This window comes from Ctenopharyngodon idella, chromosome 1 (genome assembly GCF_019924925.1).
Source record: "Ctenopharyngodon idella isolate HZGC_01 chromosome 1, HZGC01, whole genome shotgun sequence".
Taxonomy (NCBI): domain Eukaryota; kingdom Metazoa; phylum Chordata; class Actinopteri; order Cypriniformes; family Xenocyprididae; genus Ctenopharyngodon; species Ctenopharyngodon idella.
Genome location: NC_067220.1, coordinates 16742662 through 16767055, shown reverse-complemented (window position 1 = coordinate 16767055; position 24394 = coordinate 16742662). Strand labels below are relative to the sequence as shown.

Below are 24394 nucleotides of genomic sequence, written 5' to 3'. Positions count from 1 at the left end.
GGTACAGAGAAATTCCTCACTTTCTCCACAGTCTGATCCAGAAACCACTCTCTGAACCCCCTGCTCTTTCCTTTCCAAAGTGTTTAAACGGCACTGAATTCAAAGGCAGCGAGACCAATAAATTGGGATAAATGCCACCTGTTGGAGAACACATGGTACTACATTTTGCTTGTTCACCTCCAGGCAAAGTCTTGACTTTGGGTTTTTAATCTGAAAGTGCTTATCTGATCACTATCAACTATTAAAATAAGATAAGGAAAGCAAACAAACACATAGAAAGAGGTCTTTGACAAATGGTGCAGCTACATTTTTGTGGCCAGACGGACAGGATATTTACAGGGTATTTCACAGGAAACAGTGTCATATGTAAATTTAAAGATATTTATTTATTATGATGATATATCATAAACTGTAATATTGTGAAATATCATTACAATTCAAAATACCTGTTTTCTATTTGAATATATTCTAATTTATTTCTGTGATGGCAAAGTTGAATTTTTAGCATCATTACTCCAGTCTTTAGTGTCACATGATCCTTCAGAAATGATTCTAATATGCTGATATTGGTGCTCAAGAAACATTTCTTATTATTATTATCAATGTTGAAAACAGTTGTGCAGATTAATATTTGTGTGGAAACTGTAATACACTTTCTTTTCAGGATTCTTTGATAAATCGAAAGTTCAAAAGATCAGTATTTATGTGAAATGGAAATATTCTGTAACATTAAAAATCTTCACTTTCACTTCTTATCAATTTAACGCTGAATAAAAATATTATTTTCTTCAAAAACTCGACCCCAAAGTTTTGAAAGGTAGTGTAGGCCTATTATCCAAATAAGATTTACTTTTATGATATCCAAATATAAATAAGAATCTAAATAAGATAACTGTTGAGCAGAAACATTTTTGAGTGAAATCTATATATGAACATATTTAATTAATATAATGCATTAAATATGTTCATATAGGCTATTGAAGGTGCAATATGTCCTTAACCAGTAAATATCATTGAAACACACTCCACACATATTGAACAACTTATTACAATCAATAATCTTGTGCTTTATACAAAGAATAATGATAATAATTATTAATAAAAAACAATATTTTATGGGAAAAAATCACTAATTTTATCCTCATAACAAAGTTGAACTATTCAGCTTGATGTGGCCAATAAGTGACATTATAAAAACTGATAAAGATTGTAGGAGAAACTTTACACCTTTATTATGCCAGTCCCTCATTTCCATTAAATTAATTATTTATATTCAAATGTCCTCTGCATTATGAGCTAAAAAGAGTAAAAAATGGCACTGTTTCCTGAGACTGACCCCACAGTAACAGATATCCTTCAACACAAAACTTTCCCCTGATTGTCTATTAAATTGTGGAGCAAAAGCCACAGTGTGGGCCTATGGTCTCTGTGAAGAAACAAGACGACGATTGTCTAGGAGGAATGTGACCTTCTCTCCTTGATTCAATCCTACTTTTCATTGACACTGAAACATGACACACACAAACATATAGAATATGGCCCCTGAAACCACATGCACCTAAACATTACCCTGCATCCACATGTAAAGAAAGAAAGAGGAAACACGCAAAAGAAACAGAGAAAGAAAAGGATGTGTCACAGAGGAAGGTTAAGTTACGGGACAACCCCAAACTTTTCAAAAGTGTAGACATACACACACATATACACACACTGAGCACAATGAGATGTCTTTTTCTGACCAGAACAGGAAAACTGCCTTAGGCTACACACACAAATGGACAGACATACACATGATGGGATGGGAGGAGGGAAAGAAAGAGAATGACAAAGAGATAAATGGACAATATGAGATAGGAAACTGGTTAAGTGTGAAGTGTTAAACTCAAGTATGTGTTATGGCTTTAAATGCTGAACATGTGGCCACAAAAAGAGAGGAGAGTTACGTAACACTACGCAGAGTTTGGACACTGAAGTGTTGAATTCTGCAGGCTTATTAACACCAGCTGCAGCTTCCCGCTCACTCGATAACCCAGACACATGTTAGATTCACTATAGTAAGGAAAGACATTTCATAGACCTAATGGTTTTTATATGGAGGCGATTTTATTTGCTAAACGCCAACCCTAATTCTCGCACAATCCTGTAGATATCAGTCGATTTAAAGCAAAAAACGTATTTATGATCCTTCAAAATAATGAGGACTACTATAAAAGTTCCGTTTGGCATGTTTGAGGAAAAAAGTTAGAAGTTAAATCTGTCGAAACTTCTCATTTGAAGGCACCCAAGGACATCCTTAAAACTGAATCATAAATAATGTTTTTTACACAACATAATTCAAAAAGTTTACTTTTGGGTTTAGGTAATTATTTATATATTTTATTATTTCCTGGTATTATCATTTATTTTTGTCAAATTGTTAGTAATTAAAGAAGGGATAGAAGTCGATTATTTGACAAAATAAATTATAAAATAATAAAAATAATTTTAAATTATAAAATATATATATATTTTTTTATATATTTTTTTTAAATTATAAAAATAATAAAGAAAATATTATGTTATGTTATGTTATGTTATATTATATTATATTATATTATACAGTTCAAAAATTTGAGGTTGGCAAGATTTTTTCTGTTTTTCAAAGAGGTCTCTTTTGCTCACCAATACAGTAAAACAGTATTGTGAAATATTATTTGAACTGTTTCTTATTTTAATATATTTCAAAATGTATTCATATGAAAGCAAAGCTGAATTTCAGCATCATTACCCAAGTCTTCAGTGTCACATGATCCTTCAAAAATCATTCAAATATGCTTATTTGGTACTCAAGAAGCATTTCTTATTATTATCAATGTTGAAAACAGTTGTGCTTCTTAATGATTTTGTGGATACTGTAATACATTTTTTCAGGATTCAGGAAAGAACAGTATTAAAAACAAAAATCTATTGCAATTGTTTTTCACTTTTGATCATTATTGCATCCTTGCTTAATAAAAATATTCATTTCTTTAAAAATATATTATATATATTATATATTTTCCTGACCCCCCCACACACACACAACCCAAAAAAGTACAATTAAAAATAAAAACATAAATAATAACAATTATTTGCTTAGCTTAATTAGCTTTATAAATAAATATTTTTTTTTATAAATATATTAAATTTGCTTTATATAAACAATATGTATGCACATTGAAAAATCACAACCATGCAGTATCAAATTATATAGCAAATGTGCAGCAGAAAGGCAGTAAATTTTAGTTTCTTCACTCTAGCACAGTTACCTGAACTATGACAGTGATGCAGGTAAAATAATCACACATAGTATCAGCATCAGTATAAGTTTACAGGAAACATTACACTGAACGAAACAAATCTACAGGCTCTTCCACTGTAGCGTTCATTCTGTCTACTTCCTTAAACAATGCCTTTGAGATTTTGTTCTGTGTATGTGGTGTGCTAAACAAGCAAAACTCACCAGCTGGCTGAACCGCTCGGCCTCCCGGTGGACCCAGACTACCTGTGGGTCGGGCTTCTCTGTTAGAGGGCTTCAGTCTGGGTTCTGGGGGTCCAGAAGTGGATGTACTGTTAGTCCCTAGAGATGGTCCCAGCTTGGAAGACACAGTCTGGAGAAAGAGTCGTTGGTTAGTGACAGCATCCCAAGTGAGAGATCCCAACTCTGGGCGCCGCAGGGTAACCATAGTGTTGGCCATTCCACAGAACAGACAGAAAATGTGCAACGGTACAGAGAGAGAGAAGCGAGAGCGGTGAAGGAGAGGGAGGAGGAGCGGAAAGGTGGGAGGGGAAATAAGACTCGCCAGCTCCAAAAAGCAGAAGAAGAAAAAAAAAAAGAAAAAAGCAAAGGGAAAAACGTTTCTATTGTGTTATTCCCTCAGGGCTTCTGATGCCAGGACCAGCCCAGATCTTTTCCTTTTCTCCCCCTCGCTTTTAAACACTCAACACACACATGGAGTGAGTTTGTGGAAAGATTCTGTTGTCTGAATCAGTGTTCATGAATCTACTAAAGAATGTTTCCCTCCACATTCTGTTCTTTTCCCTCCAAGACAGTTGTTTTATTGGCAAAAACATCTCACTCATGTTCTCTAACCAAGCTGAAAAAGTGAGAGAGGGAACTGGCTCTTGGGTGTTTCTTAACAGTGATAATAAAGCAGAAACATGCAAAAGCACTTGCTGTAAGACTCTGGACAGTGAACAGATATAGAAAACCTCTAATCACTGTATTTACATTTGAAAAACTTGTTTTTAGGTCTACATTTACTCTTGGCATTTGGTTCGACCCAAGTTAATAACACATTTAAGCCTGAGTAACAGCATAGCATAATCATGTGATGACACGTAAAGCCGGACTTGTTGAAGCAGTTCTCTACATAAAGAGAAGATTGACATGGAAACAGACAGCTGCTATTAATATGTTGGTTTAAATGAACATTTCAGTTTAAGTAGAGCAAGATTCGGATGTATGTATATAAATAGACACAAACAACTTTTGGTCTGACTGATGACATTTAACGTAAGTTGTGAATCAAGGATGCTTCCTAAACATTAATAATTCCTTCTATTGGTGATTCAAAATAAACATGTTTCAACTGCCTAAGGTCTCAGTCTGACTCTTTCTTTGCATCCCAGTACAACTTATTTGAATCAAAAGATGTTTCATTATACATGTAAATGTAAAAATTAAATGTACTAATAAAATATTAAAAAAAAAAAAAAAAAAAAAAAAACGTTTTAATCATAGTAAACTTTAGATAAATAATCTGTAACATATGAATGTTTTTTAGTATTATTAACATAATAATACCAAAAACATTCCACATGTAAAAAATAAATGTTCTAAATAAAAAATGAATAAATGTTTTAATATTAATACAATTTAAATAAACAATAATAATGATATAACAAACTAATAAATGTTTAATAATAATAAGTTTTGATAAATAATAAAAAACACTAATAAAACACTATTTAATAATAGCAAATGTAAAATTAAAATAAACATTACTAATTTTCTAAATGCAAAAACTAAATGTACTACAAATAGTAATAAAAGTTGTAATAATAGTCAAAAATTAAATAAACTATATTTTTACTAAAATGTAGAAAAAACATTCTAATTATAAAACCTAAATGTACTAAATTAAAAAACAACAACAAATAAATGCATTAATATTAATAAGGTTTAAATAAACTTTAATAACATTTTAATAATAATCAGAATAATAATAATAAAAGTTTTAATTAATAATATTTTATAGTTTTATTTTCTAATAAAGTTTTAATAACAGTAATACTAAAATTTAAATAAATAAACCTTAATAAAAGTTTTAATAATAATACAAGTTACTGTTACTAATGTAACTACTGTTCTTTGTTACTAAAATGTAAAAAATGTTCTAAATGTAGAAAATAGTAACAATTTAATAATAGTAAAATGTAAATAAATAAACCTTAATAAAAGTTTTATTAAAATGTAAAAACTTTTCTAAATGTAAAAAAAAAAAAAAAAAAAAAAAAAAAAAACTAAATGTACTAAACATAATGTAAATTTCTCTGGAGAAATACGTCCTTCTTATATACGAATGTTGTTGTTTTTTTTTTTCTTGTTTTTTTTTCTCAGTGTTGATGTTTCAAACATTAGAAGATAACAACAAAGTGAATAATTAAAATCCAAGTGGATTAAATAACATAAACCGCAGGAGAGAAGTTGAATATACGACAACTGAATCACTAACCTTGCTGATACTCTTAAAGGTTTCTTCCCCTGCTTCTTTGTCAAGTTGAGGTTCTCCTTCATCTTTAAAATCTGTTGAAGGAGGACATTCTGACTTCATTGCTGTTTCTTCTCCTTGTGTTGGCAAGGATAAAGTGTTTACATCTTTCTCCTGACCACCATTGAAGGCAACCTCTGCACTTGGGCAAGTCTTTGTTTCTTTCCCTCTTGTATGGGTAGATGACGATCTGCTCCTTTTTCCAACAGTGTTATCTTCCACCTTCCTACTAGCAGGAACCTTCACACTTCCTAAAGCTGACTGCTTAACATTCATGTTTGTTTTTGCTGGATTGGCTGATCTTGGCACAGAGGAAGCCCTGGAGATGATCTTGGCCTTTACGTTCCTCAGGTCTGGCCTGGGGAACCTTTTCACCTCAGGTTTTGTGGCTTTGGTCAGAGTAGCTCTTGCACGAGGCTTGGCAAAAACATGTACTGCAAGATCACTGGTCTTTTTTGCTGTGGACTTTGGCTTGTTGTCCTCTTTTGAGATGGATGAGTGAGAAGAAGTTATGTTTCTGGTACTTGTTATGGGAGTAAGAACTTTGTTTTCAAGAGACACCACTGTCTCATTCATTATGTCAGTTGTTTGAATGGCTGATGACAGCTCACCAGAGACTTCCCCATTTTCGTAGACAACTTCCCTCTGGGGTTCATTCAACGTAGCCATGTTAGGCACTTCTGCTTGTTGGCTTTCACAAATGTCTAGTAAAACACTGTTTGGCATTACCACTTCAGAGCTGGTGGAGACTTCCAGAGCAGAGACAACAACTTGGCTTCTCATCATTAAATCTACAGAGGCTAAAGAAAGAAAAGAGTCTTCTTCTTCTTCTTTAGAGCCATTATCATCATCACCACCACCACCATTTTCTGAAGAGCACAAGGATGTATCATCATCATTAGTTTGACCAACCTTCTGTGCCACCACCAAAGTGACATTATTGTTGTCATTGTCACTCCAGCAGTCTTCATTAGCATCCAGATAGACAGATACAGAGTTGTCGTTGTCCTCACAGTAGTCTGGTCTGCAGTCTGGGCTCTGTATGCCTGAATCATCACTGCTGGCTGTTGCCTTTCCCATCTCCACGTCTGGCATGTCCACATCCAGAGGACTATCTGTTCTGGCACTACTCAGGCTGCTCAAGCTATGCATGGAGTCCGGTGATGTCTCGCCTCTATCGTACAGAAGCAAGGTTTTTGATGATGAAAGGGAGGACTCAGAGGTGAAAGCATTGTTTCTCTGGTCACTACTGTGTAACGGGAGACACATCCCATGCTGAGGTCCCTGAGAAAATCTCTTGGGAAGAGCAGGAGGTGGAAGTTCAGACTTGTTTGTTGGTGGTTCCATGAGACACGTGGGTTGAGACGCTATCATACAGTCAAATCCCCCATAGCTAGATCCAATTCAGCACTGATGGACAGTAAATACTCAACTTTGTAGAAGATGGGATTAAGGTATTTCTCATCATAGAAAGTGTATTCCTTTGATCATTCAGAAGATGGCATCCATGGTTTTGCTGCTACCCTTTTAATGGCTCTAAAAACAAGAAAAGACAACAGCATGTCAGTTGCATTTCATCTAGTCCTGATCTGTACTGTTAGATATTTAAAGATTATGGAGTCTGAGAGAACCACAGGGAAATCAGGATCACATAAGAAGAAGAAAATCCAACGGTAATGTTGAATTTGAAAAAAAAAAAGAAAAAAAAAAAAAAGATTGACTAAAAATTACCTTAAAATGTATCAAATCTAGATGAGATATCATATTTTGTAATATAAAGAAAATGTTGTCTTGTAGGAGGTGTAAAAAAGATCACTACTGCTCCCTACTGGCAGTTTCACTTGCACTGCCCCCTACTGGTAACTACCCTTCTATATAGGAAAAGTCAAAGAAGAGAATGTAGCACAAAACTCTTCAAACTCTTTTATATTGCTTCTGTAAGAAATGAATGTTCAGCTTATATAATATATTGAGCTGCCATTATACATATGTTGATGTATACATTTAGCTTTTATATCTAACTATCGTTATATACTAACAAGAATATAATATAATATAATATAATAATCTTTATCTCTCTTTAAGTTTACGCATGAAATCTGTCAGGCTGCTTGAGTAATGGAAAAGCTTGTTCAAAGCTGCCAGCATGGAAATTTCCTGTTAAATTAGCCACTCTTTGCATAGTTTAGGCACATACATGATAGTGCACCTGCACAATCAACTCTGCGTTATGTCAGTCACACTTTTCAATTAAATGTGGGTGATAATGTAGGTCAGATAAAAGCTAATAAAAGAAGGCTTTTATTTTGATATTCAGGGCATTCACTCTCACACACAAGGCAATGGTGACAGTTACTTCTACAATGGTGGCCTTGTGTTTCCAGACAAATGCTGAATGGTCCCGACCAAGAGCCTTGATTGTTCTGCTCACAAAAACCTTTCACTGAATACACCAAAAGTCATATTTTAACACAAAGAACAGGCTGATATCTGCCGGGGTTGGGAGGATGAGTGGGTGGCAATATGCATCTGTGCCCTTTCTAAGAGCTAGTGCATGATCTCATGACACTGCAAAAATTCAAGCATTACTTGTGAAGTATTGAGTGGGACTGCGGGTATCAATGATATACAGGCAGGTTACACTGGTTATAGTTTTTGAAAATGTCACAAATGATAATGAATTGCATTGTCTAACTGACATAGGCAATAAATAAGTTACAGGCAAAATTCTCCTCCGTTGACTTTCCTGAGATATGGTTGTGTGACAGATATGGCTACTGCTGATGAGAAAGCTGCTGACAACACAAGCTCATATATCACTCTGGAGAATGAGATGAGCAAACTTAATGATGCAGAACAGAGACAAAATCCGATCATAGTCACCTTTAAAACGAATGGTTTAAAAAGCGAATTATTATATAACATATTACTTTGCGTGTTTATTTGAACCCCCTTGAACTACAGCTCTCAACATCCCTCTACACAATGTTCCACACAATGAATGAATAGCTCTTTACTATGTACTACTGTAAAGCGTTTTACAATCATATCAGGGGTCTCTCCTCAACCATCTCCAGTGCGCAGCATCCACTTGGATAATGCGACAGCAGCCACAGTACAACACACACCAGCTCTAGGTGGTGAGGAGAGAGAGTGACAGAGCCAATTCAGTGGATAGGGATTATTAGGAAGCATAGGCGTAATTTGCGGGTGGGACAGGTGGGAAATATCCCCACCACTTTTGCCACGGTCGATATTGTCCCCACCACTTTTTTGAAACATTCTGCCGCACGGATATACCTAATCATATCCAGTTGACGTTTATTTGTGTTAAATAAGATGCGATCTGGCACTGGAATGTGTTGTTTTTGAAATCATGCCGAGTGTTCTTTGCCAAAGTTATCAGTGGCGGAACATTCTCTTTTGGCTTGTGCAGTCTTCACACAGACATCTCACCCCACGGCGGTGCTTGGTACAGTATAGTGTCCTCATCACTATACTGGTGCCATTAGGACCCACACAGACAACATATCTGTTCATCAAAAACTGATGGTAAATAAAATATATCATACTGTTAAGTATAGAGCAAAGAGCACTTATTTACATTTTGAAATATATATTTCTTGTTAGATTATTAGTTTAAAACAATTATGATCAAACTGTCGCCTTGCATTCATGTACATTAAGATGCATGATATGATTAGAGCCATTTGTCATGTTGTTACATCGCTCACACTACAAGATCACGTGGCGACAATATCAAACAGATTTGAAAATATCACAGCATCTGTGACTGCCTGAGACAGGCTCTGATCACGTCACTGACATGCTCATATTTGACAAGCATCAGCGACTGCAATGAGCACTGATTTGGCGGCAATCCGGGGGTTTTGTCGCAGACCTTTGAAAACTATCTGCGACAGCAAAATCCAGTCAAAAGTTGTGTAGTGTAAGCCCACCATTAGCTTAAGTGGGCAACCAGTCTTAGGCTACAGGGTGATATTGCTGTGACAGTGAATCAATAATTGTAGAACTTGTATAGAGGTTGCTTATAGGACTGAAATACCCTGTGAAAGTGTTTTTCTTTCCTGTATTGACTTATTTCCCATCAAGGAACTTGGGATGTGGAAAATGTATCTTCTTTATTATTTTGCCTTATAGAGCTTGCATATAGATGACTTGAAAGCTAAAAAACATGGACTAAAAGCTACAAAACATTTTTTATTAAACCATTCAGTGCTGAAATATGAGGTCTAGCACAGTAATGTTGATGGAACTAAGAATCCCAGCAGAAACAGAAACAAAGCCTCATGAATTAGCAGTTGAATCAGAAAACAAGAAAAAAATGAAATAAATCCTAAAAGTACTGTTTACAACCAACAACAGCCCTGTATATCTCTGTACGTTCAGTGACTATGATATTATGTAACAATTTCTTGCTTCCTATATGTGGTCAGCTCAGATAGCAGTGGGATACTGAACATGACGTACATGACCCTGGCCTGCATAGCAGTGTGTGTTAACATGGGTTGTCCAAGGCCACTATAATCTTCTGAGATTGATAATTACACTTGCTTTAACATCTCTGTGTACTCAGATTATAGCGATGAGACAGATAGCCTGAGAGAGAATGTGTGAGAGAGAGAGAGACACTGCAGCAATGATTCTTGCTGTGTTAGGGTCAGTCCTCTTACCCCCGGGGTGTGATGAGAAAAAGAGAGGGACATCGAATGGATTGAGTTAACAAAGGTGAGGTTACAAGACATGTCACATTTCTCAACACTGTCTCCAAACACCGACAGATTTCAGTTTTCTAACATTTAAGTGCACATACACACAATGCATTGGCTAAGGAGAAACGTGAGCGCTGTTATGTTGCACTGCATGCCTGTCAACTGAAATAACTTAGAGCGGACATCACACTGGGATAGAAAGATCACAAATCTCAAGGCCAGAGATACACAGCTAAAATTTTTAAGGAACTGCTATACTATTACTATAAATAAAAGACATTTTTAGTCTCTGCTAACTAAATTAACAAATGTAAATCCTGTTAATGAAAGGCTACATTTATTTAATCAAAAATGCAGTAAAAATAGCAATATTCTGAAATATTATTAGAATATAAAATAACTGTTGTCTGTTTTTAACATATTTTAAAGTGTAATTAATTCCTGTGATGGCAAAGCGGAATTTTCATCAGCCATTACTCAGTTCAATAGAACAGCATTAATTTGAAATAGAATTTTTGCTGTAACAAAGTAAATGTATTTAATGTCACTTCAATCAATTTAATTCATCCTTACTGGGAAAAAAAAAAAGAAAATCAGGGAAAAAAAAAAATGCTTTTTACAAACTTTTATACAGTAGAGTATTTAAAACTATCAAACTATCAGACATTTTAGTAAATGTATCTATTTTTTCTTTTCTTTTTTTTTTTTTTTTTTTTTTTTTTTTATGGCATTTTTATAACACCCCAACGACCATGTTCAACCCTACCCAACCCCTACACAGCAACCCCAAATCAAAATAATTGATTCTTAGGACCTCAGAAGCAGTTTTGAAGAAAGAGTTCCACAAATTCTGCAGTTTGGGACAAAGTGCAAACATATAGCTAAGGTTACAGGGCAATAGTTTGCATTTTTCACATATGTCAGGAATTTGGGATATATTTTAGGTTTAGTCTTAGAAAGATGAGCTCTATATGGACTGTTTTAAAGTGTATGAAACTGAGCCTGACACATGACGTAGTGGTGCGTATATTATCTAACACTCTATCCCAGTCATAATCCTCAAGCTATAGGCGTTGTTCCTCTTCCCAAGCACTTATGAAAGTTATCCTTTGACAAAATCGTTACATACATCTGTGAGATAATACATGAGGGTTCAGTTTGAACACATATTGTATCTATTTTTATTTCATTTTATTTAATTTTCTTTATATATATATATATATATATATATATATATATAAAGAAAAAGAATATATATTAATATGGAAAGCAGCTTTGACATTTTAATAACTCCTTTTGTGTTATACAGTAAAAAGTCTGTTTCATTATCAGATGATGACAATTTAAAACAAATAATCTGCGAAAGATACATTTAATTTAATTTAACTGGACTGAGCATATTTAGATACAGTATGTAAAAAAGTAAAGGTCACGCCCCCCGGTGAAGCCTCGTTTACTGAAATCACGTGACTTTGGCAGTTTGATACACGCTCCGAACCACTGATTTGAAACAAAAGATTCGTAAAGCTTCGAAGCTTCATGAAGCAGTGTTTTGAAATCGCCCATCACTAGATATTGTTGAATAAAGTCGTTATTTTGTTTTTTTGGCGCACAAAAAGTATTCTTGTCACTTCATAACATTAAGGTTGAACCACTGTAGTCATATGAACTGATTTAAATATGTCTTTAGTAGCTTTCTGGGCATCTGAAAGTGTTAATTATCTTGCTGGCAATGGAGGCCTCACTGAGCCATCGGATTTTATGAAAAATATCTTAATTTGTGTTCCGAAGATGAACGAAGTGTGGATGTGGAACGACATGAGGGTGAGGAATTAATGACAAAGGCATCGTTAAAATAGTCATGTGACTACAGTGGTTTAAAAAATTTGTCTCTCCCGTCATTCTCCTACGCTGTTTACGTTCAGCGCTTCCAGGTTCTACATCAAAATGCCGGCTCAGTATTGGCCGGCTCCTGCATCAGCAAAACACGCATGCGTCATGCTGCTCACGTGAACAGCGTCGGCCAATACTGAGCCGGCGTTTTGATGTAGAACCTGGAAGCGCTGAACGTAAATACACCGTAGGAGAATGACAGGGAGAGACTAATTTTTTAATAAAGTCATTTTTTTTTTTTTTTTTGCGCACCAAAAGTATTCTCGTTGCTTCACAACAGAAGTTGAACCACTGCAGTCATGTTGACTATTTTTAATGATGTTTTTACTACTTTTCTGGACCTTGAATGACGACAATTAAGTAGCTTTATATGGGGGATAAAAAAAAAAAACCTTGTGGATTTCATCAAAAATACCTTAATTTGTGTTCCGAAGATGAAGGAAGGTCTTACGAGTGTGGAACGTCATGAGGGTGAGTACTTAATGACAGAAATTTTATTTTGGGGTGAACTAACCCTGTAACTATCAAACATACAAATGTGTTCTGAAAGTTGCTTTCAAAATCCACCAGGCTCAAAAATCTGAAGTGGCATGTGCTTTTAAATAGGAATGGTGCTTTATGGCATCGTCACACAAGTGAATGACTGACATCAACCCATTTTATTTAACTAGTCTGACCACTAGCCCTCTGGGCAAAAAGAACAGTGAAGCGAAGGGTGGTTAATGCTTCCATCCCTGACAGAATGATCCAGAGAATGAATGTGATGTACTAGGACTGAACTGAGTGGATTTCTAGAACACTTCTCAGTGCCTGTAGGGCCCCAGCAACAACAGAAGATAGCCTATAAACTTATATAATCAATACTGGACCGTTTCAGTATCGGAAAACCCAGGACTTAAGTTTCAGTATGACCTTCCAAAAAAATCACAGTGTTTCTTTGTCAGTGGGATACACAATACATTTTTCTCTCCCAGAACAAAAATGGCAACATACTTCACCACTATAACCTTACAGAATATCTGATCATATTTCTGCACAGCATCTTTAGCATCATTTCACATTTAGCACCTGCATAATTCCCCAGGTAAATAATTTGGGAACAGCAGCCATTCTGTAACATAGTTTTTAGTAATTAGGCGAGTATTCCCATTAACAAGGAATGACGCTGATGACCTAGAATGAAAATATTTCAGCATGTGAGGACAAAAAGCTGCTATGCCCTCTTAAACCACCTACGCATGAATTGACAAAGCTCTTAGCAATTATTTTTTGGCCACTTAAAGCATTGTCAAAATTCTGTCTGCTTAAAAAATGAGACAAACAAAAGGATACAAAATGCATTTCCTTATGTTTGCAACCTCTACATTACCACTATTGTCCTTATATGACTTTAAGCCTGTGCAGACAGCCCACAGCTTTGTAAATGATGACTTAAATTAGAATAAATTATTAAGGTGGCCAGTTACACCTCCATGTAAATGTCATTCTTTTATGCTGAGTGAGATTATGCAACAGTGTCTCAATTTTCATGCAGGTCTCTCTCTATTTCTCATTCTAACAGCACTCTCTTTTAGTTTCCTATAAACAATAACTCTTGCATAACACAAAACCCTAAAAAATGTTAGATATTTAATTCAGAAATGAGCATGTTAATTTGGAAACTTAATCAAACTATACTGGTATATGTTTTATTCCTCTTCCCGCTTTCCATTTAAGTCCTAAAATAGGTTCAGGCACAAAGGACGGAAGAGAGGTCTCTCTCTCAAACATGCAGACACCTGTCTAAGTGCCCTGGTCAGGTAAACATAGACGTAGCCTGAGGACTAAAGCTGTTCCATTAAAAACTGCTTCATTGAAAACAGCACAAACTCAGAAATAGAAGGACTTTGCACAATGTGATAACTTTACGCAAGCATTCCGATAACAGTCTGGTTGCATTGCACTAGCAGAGCAATACTAATAATGGTACAGTGAAACTTAAAATTACAGATTCTTTTGTAAACTATTGAATAACATATAGATATAGAATGAGTATTAGTTTTTGTGGCTTCTCTTTGTGTCTCTATTTCTCTCCATACTGTGTAATTATACTGCATAGCTGAGCATTAGCAGGCTGTTTGCTTGGCTGGTGCTACAGCGGTTGAAAAGGTGTTTATTCCCCTTAGTAGATCTTGGTGCCAAAACTGATCTCATAGGCTTATTGTAATGCATTAGCGTCAAGCCCAGATTTGCACAACTCTACACAGGTCATAAACTGACTGGAAGAAATGCTAAACATATTAAGAAAAAGCTACAGGTCTTCAATTCTAGGCAATCATTAATGAACTAAAAGTCAGAGGACCCTGGGTCAGTTGATATTGATTTAGTCAGTTTTTCTGGCACGTATAATAATGTTATCACCAAAACCTCTTATTAATTTGTCATATTGTTTTCAACATATTAAGCATTTATTTATTTGTACATTTTTACAATAAATCTGTATATATATAGTGGTTTATACCACAAAATACAATAATAAAACTAATGCTATACCATGAATATTCTAAAACAAGAATGTACTTGATTATTTGCATATACATGATCAGATATGCAGTGTGCTGTAGTTTATGAATTGTAATTATGCTGCTTAGAAAAAACACGCAACTGCATATAATGCCCATGGCTATGATGATGACATATTAAAGCTGCAATATGTAGATTTTCACCACTAGAGGTCGCCTATTCAAAACAAAGTCATAGCTTGATGACGCCGAGTTTGAGCGGAATCTTGGCCACAGCCAGTAGAAAAGAATCGGGATGGGACTCGGGCAGAAATCATGTTCATAGATGAGATTATTAACGTTACTGTAGTATGAAGCAGAGCAGGGCCGAGTGATGCTGGAGCTGAACGAGGCCACTGGAGCGATTGCTAATGAGAGACAAACGCAACACATGCCTCGAGAGCAGCGGAACTTTTATTATGCCGCAGTCGCCGTTTCCGGTCAAGCGTATGAGGTAACACAGCAGTGTTTATCATATTAGATTCATTTGACTGTGTTGAAAATGATGTTATAACTTTACTCCGTGCGTTTGCTCGGTGGCTGCTGTGAGATACTTGTTGCACACAGCTGTAAGATAGATCGATTTTAGAATATCATATTAATAAATGCTGGATGGCTTGTGTTGATAAATGGCATGCAATTAAATTTAAAACGTATTGTATGATGGAGAAAATGCTGTATTACTGTTACTAAAAATAAAGCTGCATCTGATTATGCTATGTTAGCCACTTGACAAAATAGAGTGTTTCCGTGGTTTCTACAAAATAAAACCGGAAACCGAGGGTAACGCCAATGACAGGCGACTCCAGGACATGTCCCGTATCCTTGGTTAAAATCACGATTTTCTCAAGATTTACAAATAGTTGGAAACATCTGGGATATTGTAAGTACTCAACTGAACAAAATATATAACAATGGCCTAGTGGTTTTTGGATATTTTACAGAAAAAATCTTACATATTGCACCTTTAATAAGATGAAGCACTTAATATACATGAAAACGGCAATGGAATAAAAGCTTTTTAATTTAAGTTGTTGCACAAAATTGATTCAGACATGGTTATATGTTATTAGTTGAACACACAGCTTAATTAAACTGATGAAGTTAGTAATTTCAATTGCCTAATCATTTTATTCTACCATTTTTGTGTATTTAAGGATATAAATTAACGTTTTTGATTAAAATCAGCTTAATGTAATGTTTTACATTTAGATTATTATCACGTTCAATATACTTCAATGCATTTTGGCACAGAGAGCAAATGGGAAATGAGAACTTCATGCAAAATCAAAATGTGATATTATAACGATTAAGTTATTTCAACGATGCCTAATCATTTTTATTCTTCTTTTATGTGTGTGTGTGTGTGTGTGTGTAGCTACAAACATTTTTTTTTTTTTGACTGAACTCAGCTCAATCTAATGTTTTACCATTAGATTCTTATCACATTCAACATACTTCAATGCATTTTAGCACAGAGAGCAAATGGGAAATGAGAACTACATGCAAAGTCAAAATGTGATGATGCAGAATTACATTTTTTTTTTTAATTAAACTGAATTGCTATATACAAGATTATTGTGTCTTAACACATTTTAAGCCTTATTATAACTTCAGTCTTGTTAAGAAGACCATTTTAACCCATCTGTATTAACACATTGATGCAATAAATTTAGGAAGTTTCACACTGAATATTCTCAAACAGGTAAAGGCACCCTCAATTCCTCTGGGTTTCTTTCGCTTCCCAAACACTTCTGTCAGAACCAAACAGTTGCCATAGAGATGAGCTGTCTACTTTGTCATTTGCAGTGTCTCCAACACCAAAATACACACAAGCCTCTATAGATGACTCTTTTTTAATGCCTCCAAATTATTTTTACACTGCTCCAGTAAAATAGCTGTCAACATTTATGGATCAATTAAGTGCAAAAATGTGGTTAGTGGTTATGAATTATGGTAAGGTAGGGTAAAGTATATACAGATAGGTGCACGCAATCGTATAACACACACACAGTGTCACGTCCCTCTAAAGCAGCGATAGTCTGTGGTGCACTTTAACTTTGGCGCTGGTACATGTAACGTTTTGGCAAGGAAACATGCGTCACCAGATCAATAGAACACTCTGGTTATGTCAAAGAGCCCTGGAAAGCATCCAAAAAGAGGATGTGCTCTAATAAATACATCATTCATATATACTGCAGTGATTCAGATTCCAAGAACACACTTATCAATACCAGCATCACATGCACAAACAAATCAACATTACATTGCATAACTGTACATGTAATTAGTGTGGCACCATACAAGTACATAGATTGGTGAGATGTAACAAGTCGTAATATGAACAAACTCAATGTTCCAAGAATGTATAAACATCTACATTCCAATCCTAATATAAGTTATTAGACTGTGATTGTTATTGAAAAAGCTTCAGCTGACTTGAAAACCATCCCTCATACGTATATCTGAAGAAAAGTTAGAGGCTCTCTCATGCAACTACTCAATTAATGATTTACATATGACACAGAAAACGTACCTGCTTTTCAAGTGTTTTGAATCAATCCTAGAGAGCATTTCATCTTATTAAAACACACATTTTCCACAGGTAAACCTGTCCCGGACAGAATGTCCTGTTTCATATGATCCTGCCAGTAAAAGCACTGCAAGAGCGCAGTTGCAGTCTGAGCGGAGACTCAGAGAGAGAGACCCCTCCCCTCAGTCTTTAGCTGCAGCCAAATCGTGCCGCAGTAGCCAACCAGAATTGTCTCTCTGTGTGCGTATGTGTCAGAGAGCCAGTGACTTTTCCGAGGTAGCCTTGGAATGCATTTTTCTCCCCTTACCCAGAACCCTCCATGCCAGCATACGCAGCAGCAGGGACAATCCTTGCTGCTCTGCGACATACACATGAACATCACATAAAAATACAATAAAATCACAAATAAAACTCCAAGATTTTCATTTAACAGACTGTTGAAGGGTGCTGGGGTTTTCGCGGCAGAAAATGAGTCATAAAGCACGAAGTTCACTGCTGACTAAGAATGTGTGTGTGTGTGTGTGTGTGTGTGTGTGTGTGTGTATGGGTGGGCAGATTACCTCCTCCTGGCTACAACTTCTGTTGAAATAAGGGGCCCTCCTGTGCCTATCAGAATGCATGGTTGCTAAGCAGCCAAAAGTCTGTCCGTGTAGTTTTATTAGACCTGGTGGATGAGAGAGAGAGTGAGATGGTAATGATGTGACAAACAAAAGACAATGTAAAATGTGCCAGTTTCACTAAAGTTGGTCTTAACTCAAAATGGGAGATTAAAAGCCCACACAAATCTGCTCAGATTAACAGTGATAATCCAGCCGAATGCATGTTCATTGAGTTCACAGCTCCTTTGAAGAGTGTGATATGACCACAAACATATCGTCATTGTATTATTTTTTGTACACTACCATTTAGTGTTGTCACGGTACCAAAATTACAGTAGTCGGTACCAATACCAGTAAAAATGTACGGTTCTCGGTACCAATTTCGGTACCACAGGAAAATCTGTTGGAACTATTTTACTATTTTATATAACTAGCCAATTTTTAAAAACATATTAAATATGATGGTAATCATACATATAAATATTTAGAGTGTGCGTGTTTATGTTTGTGTGTGTGTATATACCTTAATGAAATAAATTTTGAAATATAAAAAAAATAAATAGGCCTAAACAACTGCTCAAACATCCATTTTGAAACAGACGTGCGTGTTTATTTTAGCTATTCCTTCAGCGAAACGACACACTACAGCCTGTAAAACTATGAAATAAACAGCAGTAAATAATGTTAACCTAAATAATAAGAAAGTTAAGTATTATTCTAAAAAACATTCGTTTTTTATTTCCACACAAAGATGCGTCATATAGCCGCTCTGCGCTTTGAGAGGGATGTGCACACGAGCAGGAAAGAGACCATTTCTCTTTAATAATATCTTCATGTTATCTTCTGATGTTACAAGCAACTGACACTTGTTGTAAAAGGTCTGAAGAGCTAGTTTTATCTTAAGACATTCAGGCTATGTTTGATTTTGCGCTGCCAGACTAAAAATCACCGGTGTGTGAAACGCGCTATACAAATAAACTTGACGCGCCTTATCAAGTCTAATAACAAGCGCAAACTGTGTTAAATAGAAATTGACGTGCAAGCAAAAAGGTTTCTGTCCTACGGTGTTTTTCTACTTTACCACAGTAAAGAATGCGAATATAATAGGCCTAATTAAAAGCGAACCAAAGGAAGAAACGCGTGAGTGAAGATTTGGGAAAAGAAACAGAGATTCCACGTTCATTGGAATAACTAATAAAATATTGTTAAATTCTCTGATAATCTGGTGACCAGATCGTGATTCGCAAAACCGACAAAGCTTGTATAACGTACCTCTCTTATTCAGCATGAACCAAAATGTTTCCGTGGCTGCGATGTCACATTCAATTGCTAACCTATTAACCTATTTTTTCTATAAACAAAGCTTTGTGCTTCGCTCGTGTCATATTTACGTAAAATACTGGCACAGCCCTATCAGTGGGTACCGAATATACCCGCATACTCGGTACTCCCGGTACTACAGAAATGCTGGTATCGTCAAATTTTCAAAATTTCAGTACCGACTTGGTACCAAAGTACCGGTACTTTTGACAACACTACTACCATTCAAAAGTTTGGGGTCAGTAAGATTTTTTTTTTTTTTTTTTTTAATGAAATTAATACTTTTTAGCAGCAACAATGCATTAAATTGACCAAAAGTGACACTTCAAATAAATGCTGTTCTTTTGAACTTTCTATTTATCAAAGAATCCTGAATGTATCATGGTTTTCACAAAAAATATGCAGCACAACCATTTTCAACATTGAATATAATAAGAAGAAATGTTTCTTGAAATCAACATATGATTTCCGAAGGATCATGTGACACTGAAGACTGGAGTAATGGCTGTAATTTGTGTAATTTCACAATAATACTGTTTTTACTCAAATAAACACAGCCTTGGTGAGACTTGGCGACCCCAAACATCTAAACAGTAGTGTATATCGAATATATTGATATTCAACATGGTCAAAACCATGGTTTAACCAAATTCGTCCATATAATGAAAGTCTCACGTTTCGCTTATGCTAATGGATAATGATTCTTACATACAGTTTTCTGGCATTTATGAAGAAATGACAAAAAAAGTGTACAAAAGTCTAAGGCAAGTCACTCTGTGACCCTATTTGTAATGCTACTGTCTACTTGCAAAATCTACTTTATTTTCAAAAAACAATAGTATTACAGTTTTTGCTTCTGAAGACAAAACTTGAGTCCCAAATGACGCACCATACACTATGCACTTATACACTATGTACTTATGTGCTCAACCATGTAGTGTATAAACATTATATAAGGTTATTTTGCCATTCAACAGGGGAGTCTGTTAGCCCCTCCCCCCTCCACTACATAAATAAAGCTGCAACAGTTGAGTGCATGAAGTGTCCAACATTCCACACAATTTTTTCTGGGTTAATTAAGTTCATAAACCAGGTATTATTTTAAAGTGCACTTTTTTACTTTTTAGACTTCTCGGTGTGAACACAATATTTAAGATGCGTTCACACCACGTCGTAACTATTCTGACTTATAAAAAGCATTCCCGTGATCGTAGAACTTGTAATTACAACATTAGACTCGTAATTTTCTGAGAGATATGACTTGTACCATGTGACTATCGTACCACGCGACCACTGCAGATTTATTTTGGAGTTAATAGTGCAAGAGAACCGTATAAGTCCGAATTACATGTTGTCATCTCTTATTTACGGTAATTACAACATGGCTTGAACACATCATTATACTACAAAATGGCATAGTATAGTGCAGAAGTACGCTAATTGGGACACACCTTAATCACACAAAAATACACCATTTTTCTCTGCCTTATAAACATTGAGGAGAGTATAAGAAACTAAACGTTTGCTTATGTGATGCGTTTAAGTGTTCTGAATGGTTTTAGCCCAACGCTATATGGCTGTTGGGGTGTTCTGGGTGCTTGCTTATTGACCCAAGTTAAAACAGCACACCAACAAGTATGATATTCTGGCTTAATAATGGTGTGAGACAGCTGACTTATCACTGAACTGTGGTCAAGTGGTCAATAATAGACTATGGTATCTTCAGTCTCACAGCTGGTTTTCCAGATAAACTCCATGAATTCATGCCAAGCTTATCATATTAGACGCCAAGAAAACACTGCTAACATGCACTGAGACAAAACACACACACACACACAAAAAGTGTTAAGAGCAACTAGTTCACTAATAACTATTAGTTCAACTAACTATTATTCAACTCGTAAACATAGTCTTGCTCACAATGAACCAATGTCATTCAGCAAGAAAAAAAAAAAAAACTTTAACGCAAAACACATTATGTGTAGAAAAACACATAACTACAATGATACATACACACAAACCCCAGCCAGTAACCATAACCACAGCTGTAACCGCTGACATTCAGTACATGTTATCAGAGTGCTGTGTAACTGTGTGTTTAAATGCTCTTAAATAGACGGTTAGAATGACATCTTTCTGTTTGCCTTTCATTTCTCCAGCACTGTTTTGAGAGATGACAAGCAGGCCACTTGTAAAGAGACTAAGGACCATCTTACAATTTTTTTTTTTTAAGAATTCTGTTTAGATTAACAGCGTGTTTCTGAGACTTTTCTCAATCAACACTAACAACACTACATTTGCATATACATATTAACACAAGCTCATACACGGGAGTCATAGTTGTGCAATAAATGCTTGACCTGGTCATGTTATCAGGTAATAGATAAATTTGATTTGTTTGTGGAGTTCCAGTGAACTAGCAACAGGTTCACTTGGAAGAATGATTCAGTGTTCTAGCAGACAGTGGTAGAGGGCAAAGTTTTCACTTGGACCAACAGCTTAACCTCAATGGACGTGAACTTTGGCTTATCAAACACCACTATTAACTGTAACACTGTAACTCAAAGAGCATTAAACTCAAATAGATAAATATTTTCTTTCATTATTTTTTATAATATATCCAGATCCCTAGATCTCTTGCCAAGTTTATTCCAGTAGAAATGAAAATATAAAAATGAAAATATATTCGTTTCACATGGCCAATGTAAACAGAAAGCAGGGAGAGGGCTGATATAATAGCTATGTACTGTATATATATGTATGCATATGGTGTGTGTGTGTGTGTGTGTGTGTGTGTGTGTGTCTCAATCAACTGAGCATGTACAAGTGCTGTATAGGACTGTAAATGTGTTGATTTATTCTTTACTTTCAGAAGAAGTGTTAATTCGTAATTCTTATCCTAATATTTCAAATGTCAGCAGAGATCAAACTAAATGGAAAATTATATTTAAGTGGCTTTCTGCAACTGAACAGAATGAATGTTTGAGAATCTGTTTTTACAGTCAGGCTAGCACTTCAAGCCTGGATTCACTTGTGATTGGTGTGTGTTTGTGGTGCATGGATGGAGCCAACAGTCTGATAACAGGGCTTTAATTTCACTCTTTATCTGTCTAAAGCATTTTAACACCCTCATCCAACACACTCACACACATTCAATAGCTAGTTCTTCTTTAAAGAGATAGATATAAATAACCTAGCTAGGTCCATACTGTCACGGTCTTGTTTAGTTTATAGTCATGTTTTGCCTGTGTTCGAGTTTATCACCTGTTCACACCTGTCCCCTGTTCCATTAATCATCTAGCCCTTCGTAAGCTTTCTGTTTCCTCTGTTCAGTGTTCTGTGTTAACATTTATGGTCCTTGTGTAGTGTTATTGCTCTCTGTGTTAATTAAAGTCTATTATCATCGTTCATTCTGCACCATGCATCATCCTTGGGATTTAAACTACACGCACCCTTGACACATACATGGCCAATACTCCTAAAGGTCCAGTCTCTAACATTAAGTATTTGATTACTGCATTCAGTAAAGAAATAGCAGCATCTATCTTAGCTTAAAAATAGAAAGGAAACACAGACACTGTCCTGACCACCCATGCACATGTTCCAGCAGCCTGCAGGTCAAATGTTTCCAAGGCTCCTTGTATTAAACTAAGAACCTATATAGAAACATCCAGCGCTCTCAGGGGCCTGTGGACATGGGCATTCAACCTGACCACAGACTTCAGCGGATAGATATTTACTCAACAAAACGCAAAGCCATTAATAAAATTATTGTTAAGGCCTGTTTACTTAGTGAAGCAGTGTATAGGGTGAATTCAGGTATGTTGGGCCACTTTATGACAAATCATCGAGAGCACAATTAAAATGTATATGAACAATGTTTAATTTCCAAAAGTTAAAATGACATGTAAGAGTCATTTGGTTTAAAATTGGGGTCATTCTTCTGGCCTTTTCTGCAAAAATGTTTTATAAAATCATTTAGGTTATTTTTGCAGATCGCTGCATATTTCGATAGAGACCATAAATATAAAATGTATAATATAATATAGACAATAATAGAGATTAATGTTTCTTACAAATACCTGTATATCAACCTTAGTTGTAATTTAAAAAAATAGTATAACAGGATGGATAGGTCACATATTTTCCCCAACCATCCTCATCCTGGCCACTCAAATCAGGGACCACATGTCAAATAAAGAAAAAGGTAAAATAATATTTACTCTGTTTATTAAATCGAATAATTACAGTATGACACCGCAACTTTATCTGGACCAAATCACCCTACATAAAAGTATAATGAGTCTGATTCTGAGAATACATTTGAAGACCAATCATTCTAATAAATAAATAATGAGTAGCAGTAGTAGTAGTAGTAGTAGTAGTGATACAGATACACACTACAGTAGGTTTTTGGGGTTATTAAGATGTTTTTTAAGAGAAATTCAAACATCCAGCGCTTTTTGTACATGGTGAGAAAAGAGGACCAAGCAAAGATAAGGCGTAAGCAACTATGTTCTTGACAGCTCTTGTTTAAGCAGAGTGACAGAGAAAAGATACTGCCACAGCAAGTTGTCCATCATGGCCCACAGAAGTACTAATGACTGGAACTTCAGCTGCTGTATTTTCTTAATAGTGTCTACAGATCATAGACCCTTTCAACTAAGTAAACTGATTGGTTGATTAACCTTAAAAAAGTGTAAACACTGCTATGTCGACCAGCCCGACACAGCAACGTTGGCTCAACCAATGGCGATGGTTTGAAAATGCATATTACTCAAATTAAACAAAACTTTGTGGGCTTTGTGAGGTCATACAATAAGAGCAATAAGAGCAGTTAACTATAAATTCTGTATCTATTTAACAACATTAACCTAACGACTGACTTCTTTTTATAATTTTTATTTTATTTTTGCTCTCGTCTTACCTCACAATCTTCACATACAGTAGAGACTGCCTGACAGGCTTGTTGGGCTCATGAATA

The 24394-nt window shown here is 35.5% G+C and overlaps 1 protein-coding gene across 1 annotated transcript in view; it reads right to left on the bottom strand.

The window, feature by feature from the left end:
• mtus1b (microtubule associated tumor suppressor 1b) overlaps positions 1–17671 on the bottom strand; it is a 50888-nt gene extending 33217 nt beyond the window's left edge. Inside the window, exons 1-3 of the mRNA XM_051895220.1 lie at positions 17495–17671; positions 5757–7328; positions 3482–3629 (exon numbers count right to left, since the gene is read on the bottom strand). Coding sequence (XP_051751180.1) covers positions 3482–3629; positions 5757–7166 — 1558 coding nt within the window. The 5' untranslated portion in view covers positions 7167–7328; positions 17495–17671. The remainder of the gene's footprint in view (positions 1–3481; positions 3630–5756; positions 7329–17494) is intronic.
• Positions 17672–24394: the final 6723 nt, after the last annotated feature.